The 21,958-nt window shown below is 43.7% G+C and overlaps 1 protein-coding gene across 21 annotated transcripts in view; it reads right to left on the bottom strand.

Moving 5' to 3' along the window:
* Window positions 1-21,958, bottom strand: part of LOC121292998 (ataxin-7-like protein 1) — a 310,112-nt gene that overhangs the window by 176,716 nt on the left and 111,438 nt on the right. For 5 of the 21 annotated variants that reach the window (XM_041215558.1, XM_041215553.1, XM_041215554.1 and 2 more), the window contains exon 2: window positions 19,982-20,027. The exons of the other annotated variants lie outside the window; for them this stretch is intronic. Coding sequence is in view for 1 of the 5 variants with exons in the window: in XM_041215550.1 (XP_041071484.1) it covers window positions 19,982-20,027 (46 nt within the window). In the remaining 4 variants the exon portion in view is untranslated. The remainder of the gene's footprint in view (window positions 1-19,981; window positions 20,028-21,958) is intronic. 21 annotated transcript variants of the gene reach the window in all.

Raw genomic sequence — 21,958 nt, forward strand, 5'->3', positions numbered from 1 at the left:
TGGAACACAAGTCTTCAGTACTATTGCCGGGATATTGTCAGGGCCCATAACCTTTACACTATCCAAGTGCCTTCAGCCATTTCTTGATATCATGTGGAGTGAATCAAATTGCCTGGAGACTGGCATCTGTGATGCTGGGGACCTCCGGAGGAGGCCAAGATGGATCATCCACTTGGCACTTCTGATGGATGCTGACTGTATGAGGACATACAAATATTAAGATAGAATTGAAAACTTGCTGTTGTTTTTATTAGAAGAAAGGAATTATGAGATGATGTGAAAGAGGTGTTTATAATTATAAATGGGATGGGTCACAGTAGATAAAAAAAATAGATTGTATCCAGTAATTCAAGAGCCTACAGAGGAATAGTCCCTCGAGCCTGTTTGGCCATTCAATTAGTTCACAACTAATCTGGACCTCAACTCCCATTTACCCACTTTTTTTCCCTACCTCTTGATATTCTTAGTTAATAAAAATCAGTTGGTTTCAAGTCTTGAAAATTACAATTGACCCAGCATGCACAGCCTTTTCAGGGAGCTATCACAACAGCCATTTCAGTAGAGATCCCTGGCAAAAACCACTGATCATATTCCACTAATTCCCTACTTTGTATCATACCATCTAACTAATTACCAACCCATGTCACAATGTTACCTCCAATTCCATTTGCTCTTCACTTTGCTAACAATCTCTTGTAAAAACCTTATCGAAGCCTTCCAAATGCCCAATTACATAATAACTGTAGGCAATGTCATATCCACCATATAAGTAATCTCCTCAAAAATATTCAACTAGATTAGTCAGACATGATCTACTATCAACTGAAACTATTTAAGTGCTCAAGAACACTTTCTATGTTGATTGATCTTGTTCGGAGAGATTTTGGACAGAGAACTGGTAAACTTTGTAAGGCAAAGGGATGTGAGCTTGCACAGTTGGAGTCAGTGTTTACAGGAGGGACGAGGCCAACATTAAATAACTACCTCGTGCATTTATATAGCACCTTTGAACTAAACATCCCAAGTGTTTCACAGGAACATGATCAAGCAAAATTTAACAATGCAATATGGAATTGATTGAAGGTAAAGAGAATAAAGGGATATGGAAACTGGGTTGGCGCATGAGATTAGGACTGCTGCTCTTATAGATGATAAACACAACATGGGCTGGTTGGCTGAGCCAAACATCCCATTTCTGTGTCGTAATTACTACATAATTCTTGGCTGCCTCTCCCTTCCAGCCGCCAATCCCTCAAAGTAATTGAGTGCTGGTCTTGTTTGAAAATAAATTGACTGCTACAAAAACTCCCCAAAAATACAGAGGAGGGTATAATGTGCATTGGCAACTCTTCCAGTATAAATTATCAAACTCGTAGTCCGATACAAGCAAAGCTAGTATGATACAACTCACCAGCTCTATTACTAAATTACAATAAACATACAAAATACCCATCTGCCAGCCAAAACGATGACTGGGTATTATACCTAAAGCACATTCTTCAAGCCATTAGTTTTTCAAACCCATATCCTCAAAATTGATTAGATTTCTTATCTGTCAGGGAGAGAGGAAGATGGCAGCACAAACCTCCCCTAACTTTTCAGCAAAGCTATTTTTTTAAATCTATGGCTGTGCAGGAATGATGGTTAAATGTAAACCAGAAAGACAAAATGTATGCTGTTCCTTTATATAAATAACGTGGGGTTGGTCAGCTCAGTTGGCTCGATAGCTAGAGTATGCTGCAGAATGACACCAACAGTGATTTCAATCACTATGGTTTGTAGTTTTCACTGTAGTGTAGTTTGTGGAGGGCTGCCTCTATCTTGCCCCATGCTTGATGTGGAGAGGTGTCCTTCAGGCTATGTAACTACTTGCCTCTAACAGAGAGAGAGAGAGAGAGAGAGAGAGAGAGAGAGAGAGAGATGCCTATGGTCTCTTGTGGGCCATAGCTAATTACCATATATAAACAGAAAGACGCAACAGAAGGACCATGGGAAATGCCAATTGTGTCATACGCCAGAATGTTAGTTAATATACAATTCCTTGGCAGAAAGCAGCAAGTACAGGTGAAAGGGTGCTTAATACATCAAGTTAAAGAGTACATGGTAACTTGTGAAGAAATCTGTGCCAAAATCTTCCAAGTAATGAATAACATTAGCTATTCAAATACATACCTATTTATAGAATCATACAGCATAGGAGGCTATATGGCCCATCAGGCCTGTCCTAGCTCTTTGTAAACTTTATCTAGTTAATCCATCAAGCAACTTTGTTAGAACGACAACAAGAATTTTTGGTGAGCATTGGCAACAGAATTAAGACTGTATTTTTTTGTCAAAGCCTTGTACCAATCCATTTTCCTGCATTTGGTAAATAATGGGACTGAAAGAGACTGCTGATGCTACAATCATTTGCCTAGTATTACCTTCAGGAAATTAATACTCAGCCTCCTTCCCCTGAAATGAATTCAATACCTCTTTGCTGTTGACCTATTGGGTAAAAGCATTGTCTGGCGTGTAGGGAGCAGTATCCACTAGCGGGTAGAATTTCAATTCCAAGCCTGTGTTCAGTGAGCTGATTTCAGTTGGGCCACCAGTTGAGTGCTACACTTGCCTTGGTGGGAAAAATCGATTGAGCTGCAGCTCTGTGTAAGCCATGGCTCAACTGGTAGCACTCACCTCTAAGTCACAAGGTTCCCGCTTCAGATCTTACTCCAGGAAATGAGCACAAAAAGAAGGCTGACACTCCAGTGCTGCACTGTTGAGGTGCAAGTCTTTCGGATGAGATGTTAAATGGAGGCCCCATCTACTTGTTCAGTTGGGTGTAAAGGATCCCATAGCACTATTTCGAAGAAGGCCAGGGCAGTTACCCCCACTGTCCTGGCCAGTGTTTACGTAAGAACATAAGAACTAGGAGGCGCAGGCAATTCAGCCCCTGGAGCCTGCCCTGCCATTCAATACGATCATGGCTGATCTCATTTCAGCCTCAACTCCAATTTCCCGCCCTCTCCCCATAACCTTTCAACCCATTACTAAATAAAAATCTGTCTATCTCCTCCTTAAATTTATTCAGCGTCCCGGCATCCACTGCACTCTGAGGTAGTGAATTCCACAGATTCACGACCCTATGGGAAAAGTAAATCCTCCTCATCTCTGATTTAAATCTACCACCCCTTAGCCTAAAACAATGGCCTCTCATTCTAGAATGTCCCACAAGGGGAAACATTCATCTATGTCTACTTTGACTATCCCCTTTAGCATCTTATATACCTCAATAAGATCTTCTCTCTTCCTTCTAAACTCTAGAGAGTATAGACCTAAACTGCTCAATCTCTCCACATAAGACAAGCCCCGCATCTCTGGAATCAATCTAGTGAACCTCCTCTGAACCGCCTCCAATGCAACTACATTCTTCCTCAAGTAAGGGGACCAAAACTATGCACAGTACTCCAGGTGCAGTCTCACTAATGCCTTGTACAGTTGCAACAACACTTCCTTAATGGGCCCACCCACGTAAAGTGGTGGCACGCCCTCGATTGGGGGCGTGCCTTCATGTGCCCGTTCGTACACTACCCCACCCCCCACCAATGGGGGGAAAATTCTTTCCCAAGGACCGAACCCTGTGGCACGCCACAGCCCTGTGGCTTGCAATCCAGAAAAGACCCATTTATCCCGACTCTCTGCTTTCTGTTGGTTAGCCAATCCTCTATCCAAGTTAATATATTACCCCTAATTCCATGTGATCTTATCTTGTGTATTAATCTTTTGTGCGGCACCTTATCAAAGGCCTTCTGGAAGTCCAGATATACTACATCTACAGGGCACCCATTATCCACTTTGCTTGTCACATCTTCAAAGAGCCCTAGCAAATTAGTCAAATGTGATTTACTCTTCATAAAACCGTGCTGACTCTGATGGATTGCATTTTGACTTTCAAATGCCCCATTACTACTTCCTTAATAATGGATTCCAACAATTTCCCAACAACAGACGTTAGACTAATTGGTCTATAGTTTCCTACTTTCTGCCTCCCCTACTTTTTGAATAAGGGCGTTATATTAGCATTTTTCCAATCCACTGGAACCTTTCCAGAATCCAGGGAATTTTGGAATATTATAGCCAATGCATTCACTATGTCCTCTGCCACTTCCTTTAAGACACTGGGAGGTAGGCCATCAGCTCCTGGGGGCTTGTCAAATAGTTTGCTCAGTACTTTTTCTCTAGTGATGGTGATTGTTCTAAGTTCCTCCTTCTCTATACCCTCTGCACTACCTGTTACAATTAGGGTGGTACTAGTGTCCTCCACTGTGAAAACTGAGGCAAAATATTGAATAAGCGTCTCTGCCATTTCTGCGTTCCTCACTATTAATTCCCCAGTCTCATCCTCCAGGGGACCAACATTCACTTTAGCTTCTCTCTTTCCTGTTATATACTTGTAGAAGCTTTTGCTATCAGTTTTTTACATTTTGTGCTAGTTTTCCTTCATTATTTACCGTTGATCTTTTTATTATTTTTTTAGTAACCCTTTGTTGATCTTTTAAAAGTTTCCCAATCTTCCAGTCTGCCACTGACCTTTGCAATTTGGTATGCCTTAGCCATGGATGCTTTTTCCCCCTCTTACCATCTTTCTTCCTCTTTGGAATATATTTTACTTGGGATAAATTGAATATCTCCTTAAATATTTGCCACTGTTCATCAACTGTCCTACCTTGTAGTCTTCCTGCCCAGTCCACTAGGGCCAAATCTGCCTCCAAGACTATGTAATTACCTTATTTTAACTCCAGAACACTAGTGTAGGACTCAAGTTTCTCACTCGCAAACTGAAGTTGAAATTCCAGCATCCTATGATCACTCTTCCCTAGAGGATCCTTTACTATAAGATCATTAATTAATCCCATCTCATTACATAAAACCAAATCCAGAATCGCCTGCTCCCTGGTTGGTTCCACAACATATTGCTCCAACGAACAATCTCTAATGCATTCTATGAACTCTCCCTCGAGGCTACCCTTACCAATTTGATTAGTCCAGTCTATATGCATATTAAAATCACCCATGATTATTGCCGTGTCGTTCTTACATGCTCCCAGTATTTCCAGTTTATACTTTGTCCTACTGCTGAACTACTATTTGGGGAGCTATAGATTACTCCCACCAGGGACTTACTTTCCTTGCTATTTCTCATTTCTACCCAGACTGGCTCTACGTCTTGCTCTCCAGTGCCTATATCATTCCTCACTATAGCACTGATCTCTTCATTTACTAACAAAGCTACACCACCTCCTTTTCCTTCCTGCCTCTCCTTCTGAAACACTGAGGACCCTTGGATATTCAACTCACAAATCTGTTCTCCGTGACGTCTCAGTAATCGCCACCAAATCATACCTATTAATCTCTATTTGCGCTGTTAACTCATTAGTTTTATTCCAAATGCTACGCGCATTCAGAGACAAAGCCTTTCAATTTGCTCTATTGTCAATTTTCCCTACTCTTATATGATTCTTTGGTGCAATATGGCATTCACACACTCTGTCCCTTCCTTTTACTTATTGGTAACAATCAGCCTTGTCACTAACCTACATTCTTGCCCTCTCCTTAAACTTTGATTTTTCACATTTCCATACAACTGAACCCTCCCCCCGACTATTTAGTTTAAAGCCCTATCTACAATCCTAGTTATGCAATTCGCCAGGACACTGATTCCAGCATGATTCAAGTGGAGCCCATCCAAACAGAATAGCTCCCTCTTTTCCCAGTACTGGTGCCAATGTCCCATGAATTCAAACCCATTTCTCCCACACCAATCTTTGAGCCGCGCATTTATCTATTTCATCCTATTGACCCTGTGCCAATTAGGTCGTGGCTCAGGTAGTAATCCGGAGATTATTATCTTTTTGATTCTGCTTTTTAATTTAGCCGCTAGCTGCTTGTGTTCCCTAGAAGAACCTCTTTCCTCATTCTACCTATATCGTTGGTACCTACGTAGACCATGACAACTGGATCTTTCCCTTCCCACCCCAAGTTTCTCTGCAGCCCAGATGAGATATCCTTAACCCTGGCACCAGGTAGGCAACACAGCCTTCGGGACTCTCGATCCTGGCTACAGAGATCAGTATCTATCCCCCTAACTATACTATACCTGATTATAACTACATTTCTCTTCTCTCCCCCCACTTGAATGGCTCCCTGTACCACGGTGCCATGGTCAGTTTGCTCATTCTCTCTAAAGTCCCCGCTCTCGTCCACACAGGGATCAAGAATCTCAAACCTGTTGGATAAGGGCAAGGGCAAGGGCTGAGGCTCCTGCAATGCTACTTCCTGGATCCCTCTACCTGCCTCACACATAGTCGCACCCTCCTGTCCCTGACCACTGGCCGAATTTAAGGTAGTTAATCTAAGGGGTGTGACTGTCTCCTGAAACACAGCATCCTGGTAACTCTCCCCCTCCCTGATGTGTCACAGTGTCCGAAGCTCAGACTCCAGCTCATCAACTCTGAGCTGGAGTTCCTCGAGCAACCAACATTTGCCATAGATGTGGTCACTAGGAACCACAATGGGGTCCACCAGCTCCTACATCATGCAGCTACAACACATCGCCTGGCCCTGCATCTCTATTTTATTTAATCAGTTTTTCAATTTGTTTTTAAATTTCCTACTGGTCTTTATTTTATCAATCTCTAAAATATTTCTCCTATTTACTTTTAATCTGAAAGCAAATTAGAAGAGAGATTCAAAATACACTTTTTAAAATCAGCTGGAACTCACTCTCTCTGCTGAGTTGAAGCTGAAGTGTTAGGCCTCTGATCCTGGGCCCCAGGAGTCACCTTTAATCTGAAATCAACTTAGAATAGGTAGTTAAAACTAGCAGTTACTTACCAACCAATGAATTTATGCTTTTCCTGTTATATCACTCTTTGTTTTTTTTTTCACTTGGTGACAGTGACTGCAAAGGACGCTCTTCCCAGACTGCTTCCCGACGATGGTGACTGCAGAGGACACTCTTCCCAGACTACTTCCCAGCGACAGTGACTGCAGAGGACACTCTTCCCAGACTGCTTCACAGTGATGGTGACTGCAGAGGACAGTCTTCCCAGACTGCTTCACAGTGATGGTGACTGCAGAGGACACTCTTCCCAGACTGCTTCCCGGCGACGGTGACTGCAGAGAACACTCTTCCCAGACTGCTTCATGGCAACGGTGACTGCAGAGGACACTCTTTCCAGACTGCTTCACGGCGACGGTGACAGCTCATGTCCCAGATACTACCATCAACATCCCTGGGTATGTTCTGTCCCACCAGCAGGACAGACCCAGCAGAAGAAGCTGCACAGTGGTATATAGTCAGGGGGGAGTTGCCCTGGGAGTCCTCAACATCGACTCTGGTCCCCATGAAATTTCATGGCATCAAGTCAAACGTGGGTAAAGAAATCTTTTATTATTTACCACTGACAGTCCCACCGTCCCCCTCAGCTGATAAATCTGTATTTCTTCATTCTGAACACATCTGGAAGAAGCACCGAAGGTGGAAAGGGCACAGAATGTACTCAATGTCCATCACCAAGAGTGGCCTGGTAGCACCACTACAGATTGAGCTGGCTGAGTCCTGAAGGACACATCTGCCAGATTAAGCCTCTGGTGCAACAAAAGTGAAAAACCTACTAGACCTGGTAGTCACTAATCTACCTGTCGCAGATACCTATACTGTCATGGACAGATGTGTGAGTGACCGCCACACAGTTCTTGTGAAGGCAAAGTCCCATCTTACACTGACAATACTCTCCATAGTGTTGTGTGGCACTACCATCATGCTAAATGGGATAGATTCAGGACAGATCCAGCAGCTCAAAACTGGGCATCCATGAGGTGCTGTGGGCCATCAGCAGCAGCAGAACTGCATTTAATCACAATCAGTAATCTCATGGCCCAGCATATCCCTCACCATTTCATCAAGCCAAGAGATCAACCTTGTCTCAATGAACAGTGCAGGAGCAGGTCAGGAGCTCCACTAATATCTCCAACCATAATGATAGGAGGTCCCAGCATATCAGACTAGGTTGAAGCATTTACAACCACCTTCAACCAGAAGTGGGGAATGGATTATTCACCTCGGCCTTCTCTTGAGGTCCCCAGCATCACAGGTGCCAAATCAGCTGATTTAATTCACTCTGCATAATATCAAGAAACAGCTGAAGGCACTAGATACTGCAAAGGCTATGAGCCCTGCCAACATCCCAGTAATAGTACTGAAAACTTACGCTCCATAACTAGCTGCATCCTAGCCAAGCTGTTCCAGTACAGCTACAACACTGGCATCTACCCAGCAATGTGGAAAACTGACCAGTATTTCCTGTACACAAAAAGCAGGACAAATCCAACCTGGCCATTTACTGCCCTGTTAGCCTCCTTTCAATCATCAAAGTGATAGGTGGTGTTATAATGGTACCAAGCAGCACTTCCACAGCAATAACGTGCTCACTAATGCTTAGTTTGGGCTCCGCCAGGGCCACTAAGGTCCTGACTGCATTAAATGAACAAAAAAAGCAGAATTCTAGAAGTGAAATGAGAGTGATTGCCCTTGACATCAAGGCAGCATGTGACCCAGCACGGCATCAAGGAGCCCTAGCAAAACTGGTATCAATGGGAACCGGAGGGTGGAGTTGCCCCTCCACCAGTTGGAATCGCCCCTCCACCAGTTGGAGTCATACTTGGCACAAGGGGAGATAGTTAAGGTTTTGGAGATCAATCATTTCAGCCCTGGGACATCACTGCAGGAGTTCCTCAGGGTAGTGACTTAGGCCCAATCATATTCAGCTGCTTCATCAATGACCTTTCCTACATCACAAAGTCAGAAGTGGGGATGTTCACTGATGGTTGCGCAACATGCAGTACCATCTGTAACTCCTCAGATACTGAAACAGACTAGACTCATATGCAGCAAAACCTGGACAACATTCAGGCTTGGGTTCATAAGTGACACTTGACATTCACATCACACAAGTGCTCGGCAATGACCATTTCCAACGAGAGATAATCTAACCATCTCCCTTTGACATTCTATAGCATTACCATTGTTGAGTCCCCCACTATCAACACCCTGGGTGTGGAGGTGGGGGAGGTGGGGGGGGGGGGGGGGGGGGGGGGGGGGGGGGGGGGGGGGGGGGGGGGGTTTATCATTGACCAAAAATTTAACTGGACCAGCCATATAGATGTGGCTACTACAGCAGATCAGGGGCTGGGAATTCTGTGGTTAGTAACTCATCACCTGGCTCCCCAAAACTTGTCCACCATCGACAAAGCATAAGTCAGGGATACTGTGATGGAATACTCTCCAGTTGCCTGGAGGAGCACAGCTGCAGCACTACTCAAGGAGCTCAACACCATAACGCCATCTAGGACAAAGCAGTGCCCTTGACTGGCATCCCATCCACCAACCTAAACATTCACTCCCTCCAACACCGACGTACAAAGGCAGCAGTGCGCACTATATACAAGATGCATTGCAGCAACTCACCAAGCCTCTTTCTCTAGCATGTTTCAAACTAACAACCTCTACCACCTAGAAGGACATGGTCAGCAGAGGCATTGGAACACAACTACCTACAAATTCCTCTCTAAGCCACCCACCATCCTGACTTTGAATGATATCGCTATTCCTCCACGCACTGGATAAAAATACTGCAACTTCCTCCCTAACAGCACTGAGAATATACCCACACAATACGGGCTGCAGCAGTTCAAGAAAATGGCTCACCACCGTCTTTTCAAGGGCAATTAGGGATGGCATCAAATGCTGGTCTTGCCAGTGACATTCGTGAAACAATAAAAAAAATTCTTCATTCAACATCACAGGGAGTGAATGTTTAGGTCATTATCACACTGATGTTTGTTGGAGTTTCCTGTGTGCAAGTTGGCTGCTGCATTTCCTACATTACAACAATAATGTAGGAAAAATAGCTGAAGTACTTCACTGGCTGTAAAGCACTCTGAAACATCCAATGGTTGTGAAAAGCACTATAAAAATGCAAGTTTTTCGTTCCTGCTTTTAGTTCTATCAAAAGTGATACCAAGAGTAAAGTGTATTTGTGTGCATATATGCAAATACACACTGAGTGAAGAGAGGACCACATTTGGTACTGATCCTTTTTAACATCAGTCTGCCACAAAAATTTCCTAGACTCTGAGTCATTTCAATATACTTTGGCAGGCTACCTGGCCTCTGCCAAGAAATCTACCTGGAATGGGGACAAGACTGATTGCCCCCAGTACTGATGAAGGCCTACCAGTATAATGGTGCCAGTTGCCTCATACTGTCAAAGTTGGCACCCGATGCAATTGATTCTTCAGTGATTTCAAGTTTAAATGCCCCGTGTACCTCTAGAAATGTAGGACACCAGAGACAAGCAATGTACAATGCTGCAACAGAACAGATGATATCAAGTACAATCGCTGAAACATTCCCAATATTGGAATATTATTTCATTACACTCAGCCACACGTGGGTGGCAGAAATATACATACACCTTCCCAAGGAGACGTCTCTGAAGAAATTTCTTGACAATTTCTACAACAATGGCTGGAATTTTGCTGAGGCAGCAGGATGCCACTGTCGGGGCTGAGAGTGGGACGTGACCCCCTTCGGTGGGTGGCAGAACTCAGGGCTGCATCACGCAGGACTGTATCTTGGTAATTAAGTAGCTGCTGTCTTATTGTCACGGCAAGGGGGGTGGGGGGGGGGGTGCTCTTTGATGGCCATGGAGTGTTCCTAAAGGAGCCCACCCCTGGAGTCCACTGGAAGGCCGCCAAGTTTCACAGGGTAGTCTCCCCTCATGGCAGTTAGCCCTCTTACTGCATGATGGCAGGCAATGGCCCTTAATTGGCCACTTAAGTGGCTCAGTTGGCTACCTGTTCACTAACGTAACTCCAGCAGAAAATCTGTCCCTTGATATCTGGATTGAAACATGAAAATGTCCACTTGGCCAAGGCACCAGAAACTGCTGGTACCTGCAGAACATACTTCAGCAAGTCAAATCTTTGGAAATAGAGGGGAGAAAATTGGTAACAAGGGAGCATCCGTTGTTTCTTTAAAAACAAAGCTTCGTCCAGCAAAATAACGCATTTTGCACATCTGGCCAGCAGACCACAAACATTTGCATTTTAGGGTAAGGCAGTAGATCCCCAATTACATGGTACAACCAACCTGTGTCAGCCTTGTCTCAGTAGTTGCACACCTGCCTGAGCCAGAAGGTCAAGGGATTCACAGGCCAGCTCAGAGATTTGAGCATATAATCTGGGCCAACATTTCAGTGTCAGACAACATGTTAAACTGGCATCCTGCAGGCTTGTTCAAGGTGAATGTAAAGTTTCCACGGCACCATTCAACAGCATTTTAAAGAAAATCTGGTGTTTCATCAAATCTTTCCAGTTGCTGTGCCCAAATTAGCTGCTACTTTTACCTAGATTACAACAGTGACAAAGCTGCAGTGCTCCTTAGCCGTGAATAGCTTTGGGATATCTTGCAGATGTGAAATCAAAGTTCTTTCTTTCTTCTTTATAAGCATTGTTATACAGCCTATTTCCCAGTATTCTTGTCTAAAGAGAGCAACTTCCATGTACTACTCTTTTCTTTAACTTTTCAAATCGGATGCTCGTTGCACTGGGCAGAGACCCAAATGTTTAACAGAAGGTAAACATTAAAACTTGGCTGCACAGTCATAAACCCATATTTGTGTAGGTGAACAATGTCATGATTTTTCTCAATCGTCTGATCATTTATACTATGAAGTTCAAGTAACTGAGGGAGATCTGGTTGTGTTTCGTTGGCTGCACTCCATATTAAATAGAGAGATACCTTCTAATGTTCTGATAGAGTGAAAAATAAGCTTTTAAACCATGTGCAGCCGGAAGTCAAATTTTACTTATGCACCAGGGGTGTGCTAGGTATCTGCAGGTGGCCGGGGGGTGGGGGGTTTCATGTAAAATAGAACGGGTGACTAGCTCACAGCTTTCCCGCCTATTGCCGAGCTGTCCTCCATAATATGGTGGACAGGTAAGGTGTCAGCCAGCCTGCCAGTCCTAAGGCCTATTAAGACCCTTACCTGGTAATTAATGACCAGATCAGGGCCTGTTTACACCTCCGCTGAAATAATATGTGGGGCTGGGGAAGACGTAACAAAAATAGCCAATCCACTCTTTCATAGCCTTGGGCTAAAAGACGGGAAGGAGGGGAAGTTCGTCCTTTGGGGAGGGGGTTGGTGTCCCATGCCCACTGGGGGCATCTCACCCCTAAGATGGCACTCCACTTTTTGTGCATCCCACCCTGGCACACTAGCCTCCAGAACCCTTCCCCCACCAAGGTCACTGATCCGATCCCTCCCTGACCAAAAGCCCTAGACTCACCTGTAAGTCCAGTATCCATGGATCCTCTTGCTTTGGGAGCAATTGTGCAAGTAATTTCACCCCTCCGCCCCCATAAAATTCATCCCCAAGTCTAAGAAAGCGAGACAGTTTCAGAAAGAGACAAATACTTTTTTTAAGTGCCATCCCTAAACAATACCACAGCAGATCAATGTTCAATGAACAAAGAAAATAATAAGGGGTGAGGTAATGGGAATAAGCGAGACAGGGAGGCAGGCAAAGCAAGGCCCTGTTCGTTAGTTACATGGCTAAAGTACTTCCAGATGAAATTTTAAAGCATGGTTCCCTGCATGTGAATATATGTCACTTCTAGTAGGTAAAATGAGCCATATACGAGCTTGACAGATTTTCATAAATTGATTGTTAGTGTAGGTATTAGCGCACTCAGGATTGTTCAGCAAGTGCTGCCCAATTGCAGAACCACATGTAGCAGTAGATGTTTTGTTTTGGGTCAAAGGCAGGGACCCCTTCTCTGCGAACAAAAGGAATATGTTCAAACCTTGTGCCTTTTCTGAATTACTAGGGAGCTTGGGTAGCCTAACAACGCCCTGGCCAATCTGAGTCGACTTACCAACCAATCAGCACCCTTTTCTCCTGTAGTATAATTTGCTGTGATAGTTTGAAATTTGGGTTTCTTATGTTTGTCTTGCTGAGTGCAAGACAAAAAGCTTTGGCAACATACCAGTCTTTTTTTCAGCAAACTTCAGAAGTACTTTTGGAATAGAGCGACTGACAAAATGGCTTTGTTTCAATATACTTCTTGAATTCCTAGACTTCAGCAACTCAAAAAATTATCATTTCTCTAGATGTGCAGTTGAATGGTTGTGAAACACTGTAGGCCATTGAAGCTGTAAAGGATGCTATATAAACGCCAGTAATTTATTTTTCTCCTTTAAAGTTATTTCTGATACCTCTTTCATATTTGTATTGAATTATTTGGAAGTTTTCAATTTTCATGCAGTGAAATCTTTAAAAAAAATTAAGAAAGACATCCAGAAAGACGATAATTTTTTGATAAAAACAAAAAAACTGCGGATGCTGGAAATCCAAAACAAAAACAGAAAAACTCAGCAGGTCTGGCAGCATCGGCGGAGAAGAAAAGAGTTGACGTTTCGAGTCCTCATAACCCTTCGACAGAACTTGAGTTCGAGTCCAAGAAAGAGTTGAAATATAAGCTGGTTTAAGGTGTGTGTGTGGGGGGCGGAGAGATAGAGAGACAGAGAGGTGGAGGGGGGGGGGGTGTGGTTGTAGGGACAAACAAGCAGTGATAGAAGCAGATCATCAAAAGATGTCAACGACAATAGTACAATAGAACACGTAGGTGTTAAAGTTGGTGATATTATCTAAACGAATGTGCTAATTAAGAATGGATGGTAGGGCACTCAAGGTATAGCTCTAGTGGGGTTTTTTATTTTTTTTTATATAATGGAAATAGGTGGGAAAAGGAAAATCTTTATAATTTATTGGAAAAAAAAGGAAGGGGGAAACAGAAAGGGGGTGGGGATGGGGGAGGGAGCTCACGACCTAAAGTTGTTGAATTCAATATTCAGTCCGGAAGGCTGTAAAGTCCCTAGTCGGAAGATGAGGTGTTGTTCCTCCAGTTTGCGTTGGGCTTCACTGGAATAATGCAGCAAGCCAAGGACAGACATGTGGGCAAGAGAGCAGGGTGGAGTGTTAAAATGGCAAGCGACAGGGAGGTTTGGCTCATTCTTGCGGACCGACCGCAGGTGTTCTGCAAAGCGGTCGCCCAGTTTACGTTTGGTCTCTCCAATGTAGAGGAGACCACATTGGGAGCAACGAATGCAGTAGACTAAGTTGGGGGAAATGCAAGTGAAATGCTGCTTCACTTGAAAGGAGTGTTTGGGTCCTTGGACGGTGAGGAGAGAGGAAGTGAAGGGACAGGTGTTGCATCTTTTGCGTGGGCATGGGGTGGTGCCATAGGAGGGGGTTGAGGAGTAGGGGGTGATGGAGGAGTGGACCAGGGTGTCCCGGAGGGAGCGATCCCTACTGAATGCCGATAAGGGGGGTGAAGGGAAGATGTGTTTGGTGGTGGCATCATGCTGGAGTTGGCGGAAATGGCGGAGGATGATCCTTTGAATGCGGAGGCTGGTGGGGTGATAAGTGAGGACAAGGGGGACCCTATCATGTTTCTGGGAGGGAGGAGAAGGCATGAGGGCGGATGCGCGGGACATGGGCCGGACACGGTTGAGGGCCCTGTCAACGACCGTGGGTGGAAAACCTCGGTTAAGGAAGAAGGAGGACATGTCAGAGGAACTGTTTTTGAAGGTAGCATCATCGGAACAGATGCGACGGAACTGAGAGAATGGGATGGAGTCCTTACAGGAAGCGGGGTGTGAGGAGCTGTAGTCGAGATAGCTGTGGGAGTCGGTGGGTTTGTAATGGATATTGGTGGACAGTCTATCAACAGAGATTGAGACAGAGAGGTCAAGGAAGGGAAGGGAAGTGTCAGAGATGGACCACGTGAAAATGATGGAGGGGTGGAGATTGGAAGCAAAATTAATAAATTTTTCCAAGTCCTGACGAGAGCATGAAGCGGCACCGAAGTAATCATCGATGTACCGAAGAGTTGTGGAAGGGGGCCGGAGTAGGACTGGAATAAGGAATGTTCCACATACCACATAAAGAGACAGGCATAGCTGGGGCCCATGCGGGTACCCATAGCCACACCTTTTATTTGGAGGAAGTGAGAGGAGTTGAAGGAGAAATTGTTCAGCGTGAGAACAAGTTCAGCCAGACGGAGGAGAGTAGTGGTGGATGGGAATTGTTCGGGCCTCTGTTCGAGGAAGAAGCTAAGGGCCCTCAGACCATCCTGGTGGGGGATGGAGGTGTAGAGGGATTGGACGTCCATGGTGAAGAGGAAGCGGTTGGGGCCAGGGAACTGGAAATTGTTGATGTGACGTAAGGTGTCAGAGGAATCACAGATGTAGGTGGGAAGGGACTGGACAAGGGGAGAGAGAAGGGAGTCAAGATAACGAGAAATGAGTTCTGTGGGGCAGGAGCAAGCTGAGACGATCGGTCTACCGGGGCAGTTCTGTTTGTGGATTTTGGGTAGGAGATAGAAGCGGGCCGTCCGAGGTTGGGCGACTATCAGGTTGGAAGCTGTGGGAGGGAGATCCCCAGAGGAGATGAGGTCAGTGACAGTCCTGGAAACAATGGCTTGATGTTCAGTGGTGGGGTCATGGTCCAGGGAGAGGTAGGAGGAAGTGTCTGCGAGTTGACGCTCAGCCTCCGCGAGGTAGAGGTCAGTGCGCCAGACAACAACAGCACCACCCTTGTCAGCGGGTTTGATGACAATGTCAGGGTTGGACCTGAGAGAATGGAGTGCAGTAAGTTCAGAGAGAGACAGGTTAGAATGGGTGAGAGGAGCAGAGAAATTGAGACGACTAATGTCGCGCCGACAGTTCTCGATGAAAAGATCGAGATAATTTTTTGAGTTGCTGAAGCCTAGGAATTCTAAAAATATACTGAAACAAAACCATTTTGTCAGTCACTGTATTCCAAAATTCAATAATCTCACTGGCTGCATGGGGTGTTTTCACTCCACTGAGGACAGTCAGGCCCCATTGAGCTTAACCTCACGAGGCAGTAACACGAGAAATCCCATCAACAAACCACCCTCTTACACGTGTCAGTGCAGTTCCCCACTATTGATCATGCATGCATAGTCATTTGTTAAAGGTGCAAAGGAGCACAGTGGCCTCAGGCAGCAGCAACAGAATACCATGAATGGTTCCACCTTATGAACTCGGGACTCAACCTGCAGTCCTTCAGATTAACCCAACCACCACCAGTCCTGAGTATGTCACAGGGTATTCAATATTATGACAAAATAATCACATACGGATACCTAGAAAAACTGCAATCTTACTACCAGAGTCTTTGATGCTTAAAAGGTTTAGAGGGTCAAACCAGACGATACAGAAGTGAAATGGGGGTGGGGGTAATGGCACTGGGTTGAGCAGCACTGAACAGACATTGTTCCGGGAATGAAAAGGGGGAAGAGCGAACAGAGTAATGTGTCATTGTTACAATGCTATCGTGTGAAAGTCAGATCAGGATGTATTTCGATGTTCCTCTGTTAGGTATTTGTAAACAACTGAGAAAGGCTTACCAAACAATTTTGCAAAGAGGAATTTTTTTGTGAAAGTACATGTGAGAGTAAAGGCAAATGAAAAAAAGGAAAAGTTGCAGGACTAAAACAAATCAGTAAACCTTGGAAGTATATAGTAGGCCTGCCAACCTCTGAAAATTAGGGAAAATAAACAGGTTAACATAGGATGTACTGGAAACTGGAAGAAAGTGAATCCTTTCGCAGGTCTCAACAAAACAAAGTGGGGGGGAAAAGAACATTAGAGAGTAGTTCTTTCTATTCTTTCATGGGATGTGGGCGTCACTGACAAGGCCAGCATTTGTTGCCCATCCCTAATTGCCCTTGAACTGAGTGGCTTGCCAGGCCATTTCAGAGGACAGTTAAGAGTCAACCAAATTGTGTGCCTCTGGAGTCATATGTAGGCCAGATTTCCTTCCTTATGGACATTAGTGAACCAGATATGTTTTTACGACAGCTGACGACATGGTCACCATTACTGAGACTAGCTTTATATTCCAGATTTTACTAACTGAATTTAAATTAGACCAGCTGCCATGGCGGGTTTTGAACCCATGTCCCAGAGCATCAAGCTGGGCCTCTATATTACTAGTGACATTACCACTACGCCATCGTCTCCCCCTCAACTATAATGCCTGCTGACTCCTGTTACAGGGAGACAATCAATGTGCAACAGCCAGTATTAGAAAAGCTTGACAGAGGTGCAAGGTGATGGATGAGGTACAAAGATCATCTCACTGAGGCAATGAAAATTCATCAAAAGAACAAGACCAAAATAGCAAAGCAGGTGAATGAAATGGTCGCACAGGATACACACAAACTCAAAATGGAGGTCAATGAAGCAGACATGAAAATGAGGGAAATAAAAACAAAAAATGCTCAAAATACATAACAGATCCATCAGTACCCCAAGATAGCCAATGGCCAGTTACAGATTCCCTGCCAGAACGGTCTGCATCCAAAATATGAATCTGACTCTCCTATTGCAGGTGTCAATGGACCCATGATGCATCCCAAGCAGCCCATTCTGGTTCCAAGATAATGTAAGAGCTCATTAAAGTCCAAAGTTGCTAAACTTAAATGTTCAAATCAGGGGAGTAATTAGATGCTATTTCTGAACATTATTTGGAATAGTAAAGCAGAGTGTAAATAGAAAAGGAAATAAAAATGGGGAGGCACAGAGAACTGACAAAAGGGTCAGGCAGAGTGTTTCAAGGAGATGATTGGATGTTAAGAAAAGAAACTAACGGTTATGTTTGCTCTCCAGAATGACATTGCAGTAGTGGAAGAGGAAAGCGAGGTCCAAAGGCACTTTCTATGGATCAGCCAAATTCAATGACAGAAGTTAAATCAGTTGGGTGCAAGATATTTTCAGGTCTGTACCACTTAGACTTCAGTAAGTAGAAACAGAATTATCACTGTGGATGGACAAACAAAGACTCAGCAGCTGGACGTTTTTAAAGTGCCATTTTAACTTACTTGGGAGAGAGTTTTATCCAGGGACACCCACCGAAGGATATAAGGTTAAGCACAGGAACACAGAAACAGCAGTGGGCCATTCAGCCCTTCAAACCTAAGCCATATATGGCTGATCTGATCTTCAACTTCATTTACAAACCTGTATCCCTTACAATCCTTACCTAATAAAAATCTATCAAACTCAGATTTAAAATTTTCAATTGACCGAGCCTCAACGGCTTTCTGGAAGGCGAGAGTTCCAGATTTCCACCAGTGTTTTGTGTGAAGAACTGCTTCCTGACATCACACCTGGAGGGCCGAGCCTTAGCTCCTTAATCCAAACTCTCCTATCTGAGGCAATAGTTTCTCTCTACCTAATCTCGCAAATTCTTTAATTATCTTAAACACATCATTTGGCTCACCCCTTAAACTTCTACATCCAAGGGACTACAAAGCTCGTCTACGCAAATGTATTCTTTCATCAGATGTAGGCATCGTTGGTAAGGCCAACATTTATTGCCTATTCTTAATTGCCCTCAAGAAGCTGCTGGTGAGCCGCTTTCTGGAACTGCTGCATGCCATGTGATGTAGATACATCCACAGTGCTGTAAGGTAGGAAGTTCCAGGTTTTTGACCTAGCAAAGATGAAGGAATATTAATATATTTCCAAGTCAGGATGGTGTGTGACTTTGAGAGGAACTTGCATGTGTTCTCATATGCCCACTGCCCTTGCCCTTCCAGGTGGCAGAGATTGCAGGTTTGGAAGGTACTCTCAAAAAGGCATTGGCGAGTTGCAGCAGTACATCTTGCAGATGCTACACAATGCAGCCATGGTGCACCAGTGGAGGAGGGTACAATTATTTAACACAGTGGATGGGGGCACCAATCAAGTGGGCTGCTTTCTCATGGTTGACGTTGAGCTTAAGTGTTGTTGTGGCACTCATCCAGGCAAGCGGACTGCATTCTATCACACTGCTGACTTTGGGCAGTCAGAAGGTGAGTTACCCAGCCCTAACCTGCTTTCCTGCACTGTATTGTGCAGTTGGTGCAGTTAAGTTTCTAGTCAACGACGAAGTGAACTAGAATTTTAAACCCGACTAGGAAAATTGAACATAATTTCCAACTTTGCAGTTTGTGAATTTGCTAGACAATCTTTTTTATGAAATATAAATGATAATTTGCAACCATCTTTGACATATCCTTTAACAGTAGATTGACTATCTTTTTGTAACAACTGGCAATTATGGTGCAACTTCTCTGATATTAGATAATACTTGGAGACCTTTCACTTCATTATGGAGGCAAATTATTAACTTTGCAGATAGTTATTTCAAAATAACTTGCTGTCCATCAATAAATTACTCAGATTTTATTTTCCTCTTCAATTCATGTTTATAACTCAAGAGTAATGGGAACAAAATAATTTCTCTTATGTTAGTAAAATTTAGTTGATTGTTAGATGAATGGAAGAAAAAAAACTGAATTTGAATTTCAGACAATTTTAACAACAGTTGATAAGTATACAGTGCTGAGCAGTGCTCTCTGACTAAGGCTCAAAAACACTGATTTTAATGTGCTATGCAAGGAAGAGAATTAGTATGAGTTAGATTGGGAAAAGGAAATTTGAGAAGTGAGCACATAGTGTCATGGTAAAGCTAGTAACAAAGGCTGATGTAATTGGCTTAGCAGCCTACTGAGAATTGTATATTGCTGTGGACCGCCAAATGAGTGACCTGTTCTTAGAAGGGAGTTTTTGTCAAACTGCTTATAGCACAGGGCACTAATCGATTGTGAAATAAAGATAGTGTGATCATAGTTATATTTTGGTGTAACAAATTCTTTTAAATGAGAAATTTGGTGAAGATCAACTTTCCTGAGGCCAAATGCCACTGAGGACCAAAAATAACAGAAAAGATCATGAGGTAGTCTTATCACAGTAATTGGGTAATGTCAAATATGAATTTTAAAAACCTAAGAGCTTACATGGAAGAGAAGGTAAAGAGAGTAAGGCATTCCACACTTCTGGAGTCTGTGAAAAGAACAGGTTAGAATTTTAAAAATAAGTATTAATGAAAAACTGATTTAGAATAAATGATAATAGCCTAATTTTATATTAAGAATATCAGTGAGGCTATCAGCGCTCTCTGTTAATAAGGAGTAAATTGAACAGCAACTTCCAATGTCTGCAGTTAACAGGAATATCAAAGTCTTGACTTGCTCTGCACCTTCACAAGTTTTGCATTCAAGCACATGACGTGAAGTTACTCACCCACTACACAAGCTAGGTTCATCCAATCGAGTGCAAGTGCATTTTTAATGACTTGATAAATCTTACTATCCAACAACCTGTGGCACTGAAAAGTTTACCATTTTTTCAGATTTTAATTATTATTGGAGATTTTATTAAAAATATTACATTTTTGAACTTTTTTTTTCTGTCTTTTACCTCTCTTTCCTAACCCAATCTTTCTTTCCCTCTATTTTGCATTCTGTAGAAAATTGTAGATCCATAACAATCACAACCTCATTGAGGGGGAAGCCCAGCATATCAGTATTAAAGACAAGACTGAAGCATTTGCAACCATCTTCAACCAGAAGTGGTGTGTGTGGATGATTCATCTCGGCGCCTTCCTTAGGTTCCCAGCATCAGAGATGCCAGTCTTCAGTCAATTCAATTCACTCCATGTAACATCAAGAAACGGCTAAAGATAGGTAAAAGGTTATGGGTCTTGACAACATCCTGGTTGTAGTACTGAAGACTTGTTCTCCAGAACTAATCATACCACTAACTAAGCTATTCCAGGACAAATCCAACACAGCCAATTACCACTCCATCAGTCTATTCTCAACCATCAGCAAAGTGATGAAAGGTGTCATTGACAGTGCTACCAAGTGGAAATACTCAGCAATGACCGGCTCACTGATGCTCAGTTTGGGTTACAAGGCCACTTGCCTCCTGACCTCATTATAGCCTTAGTCCAAACATGGGACAAAGGATCTGAGTCCAGAGGTGAGTTGGGAGTGACTGCACTTAATTCATGACATCATTTGAAAAATTTCTTCACTCAAAGGGTTGTGAATCTTTGGAATTCTCCACTCTAGAGGGTTGTGGATGGTCCATGGTTGACTATATTTAAGGCTGGTATAAACAAATTTTTGGCTCAAGAGAATAAATGGATACAGGGAGCAGGCAGGAAAGTAGAGTTAAAGCTCAAGGTCAGCCATGGTCGTATTGAATGGTCGAACAGGCCATATGGTATACTCCTGCTCCTATCTGCTTTGTTCTTGTGGTCAAGTGTGACGTCAAGGAGCTCTAGAAATCAATGGGAATCAGGGGGAAAACTCTCCAGTGGTTAAGGGTCATACCTGGCACAGCCTCAGGACATCGCTGTAGGAGCTCCTTAGGTAGTGTCCTCGGCCCAACCATCTTCAGATGCTTTATCAGTGACCTTCCCTCCCTCATTAGGTCAAAAATAGGGATGTTTGCTGATGAATGCACAGAAGTCAGTGCCATTCAAGACTCCTCTGATACTGAAGCAGACTGTGCCTATATGCAGCAAGACCTGGACAACATTCAGGCTTGGAATGATAAGTGGCAATTGACATTTGCATCACACAAGTGTCAGGCAATGATCATGTTCCACAAGAGAGAATCCAACGATTTTCACTTCATTCAACAGCATTACTATCGCTCAATCCTGCTCCCTTCCCCCCACATCAACATCCTGGGGGTTACCGTTGACCTGAATCTTGACCAGCCATATAAATACTGTGGCTAGAAGAGCAGGTCAGAGGCTGGGAATTCTGTGGCATATAACTCACCTCCTACTCACCAAAACCTATCCACCATCTACGAGGCCCAAGTCAGAAGAGTGGTGGAATACTCTCCACTTGCCTGGATGAGTGCAGCTCCAAAAATACTCAAGAAGCTCGAGACCATCCAGGACAAAGCAGCTTGAT

This window comes from Carcharodon carcharias, chromosome 21, assembly GCF_017639515.1.
Source record: "Carcharodon carcharias isolate sCarCar2 chromosome 21, sCarCar2.pri, whole genome shotgun sequence".
Classification (NCBI taxonomy): Eukaryota; Metazoa; Chordata; class Chondrichthyes; order Lamniformes; family Lamnidae; genus Carcharodon; species Carcharodon carcharias.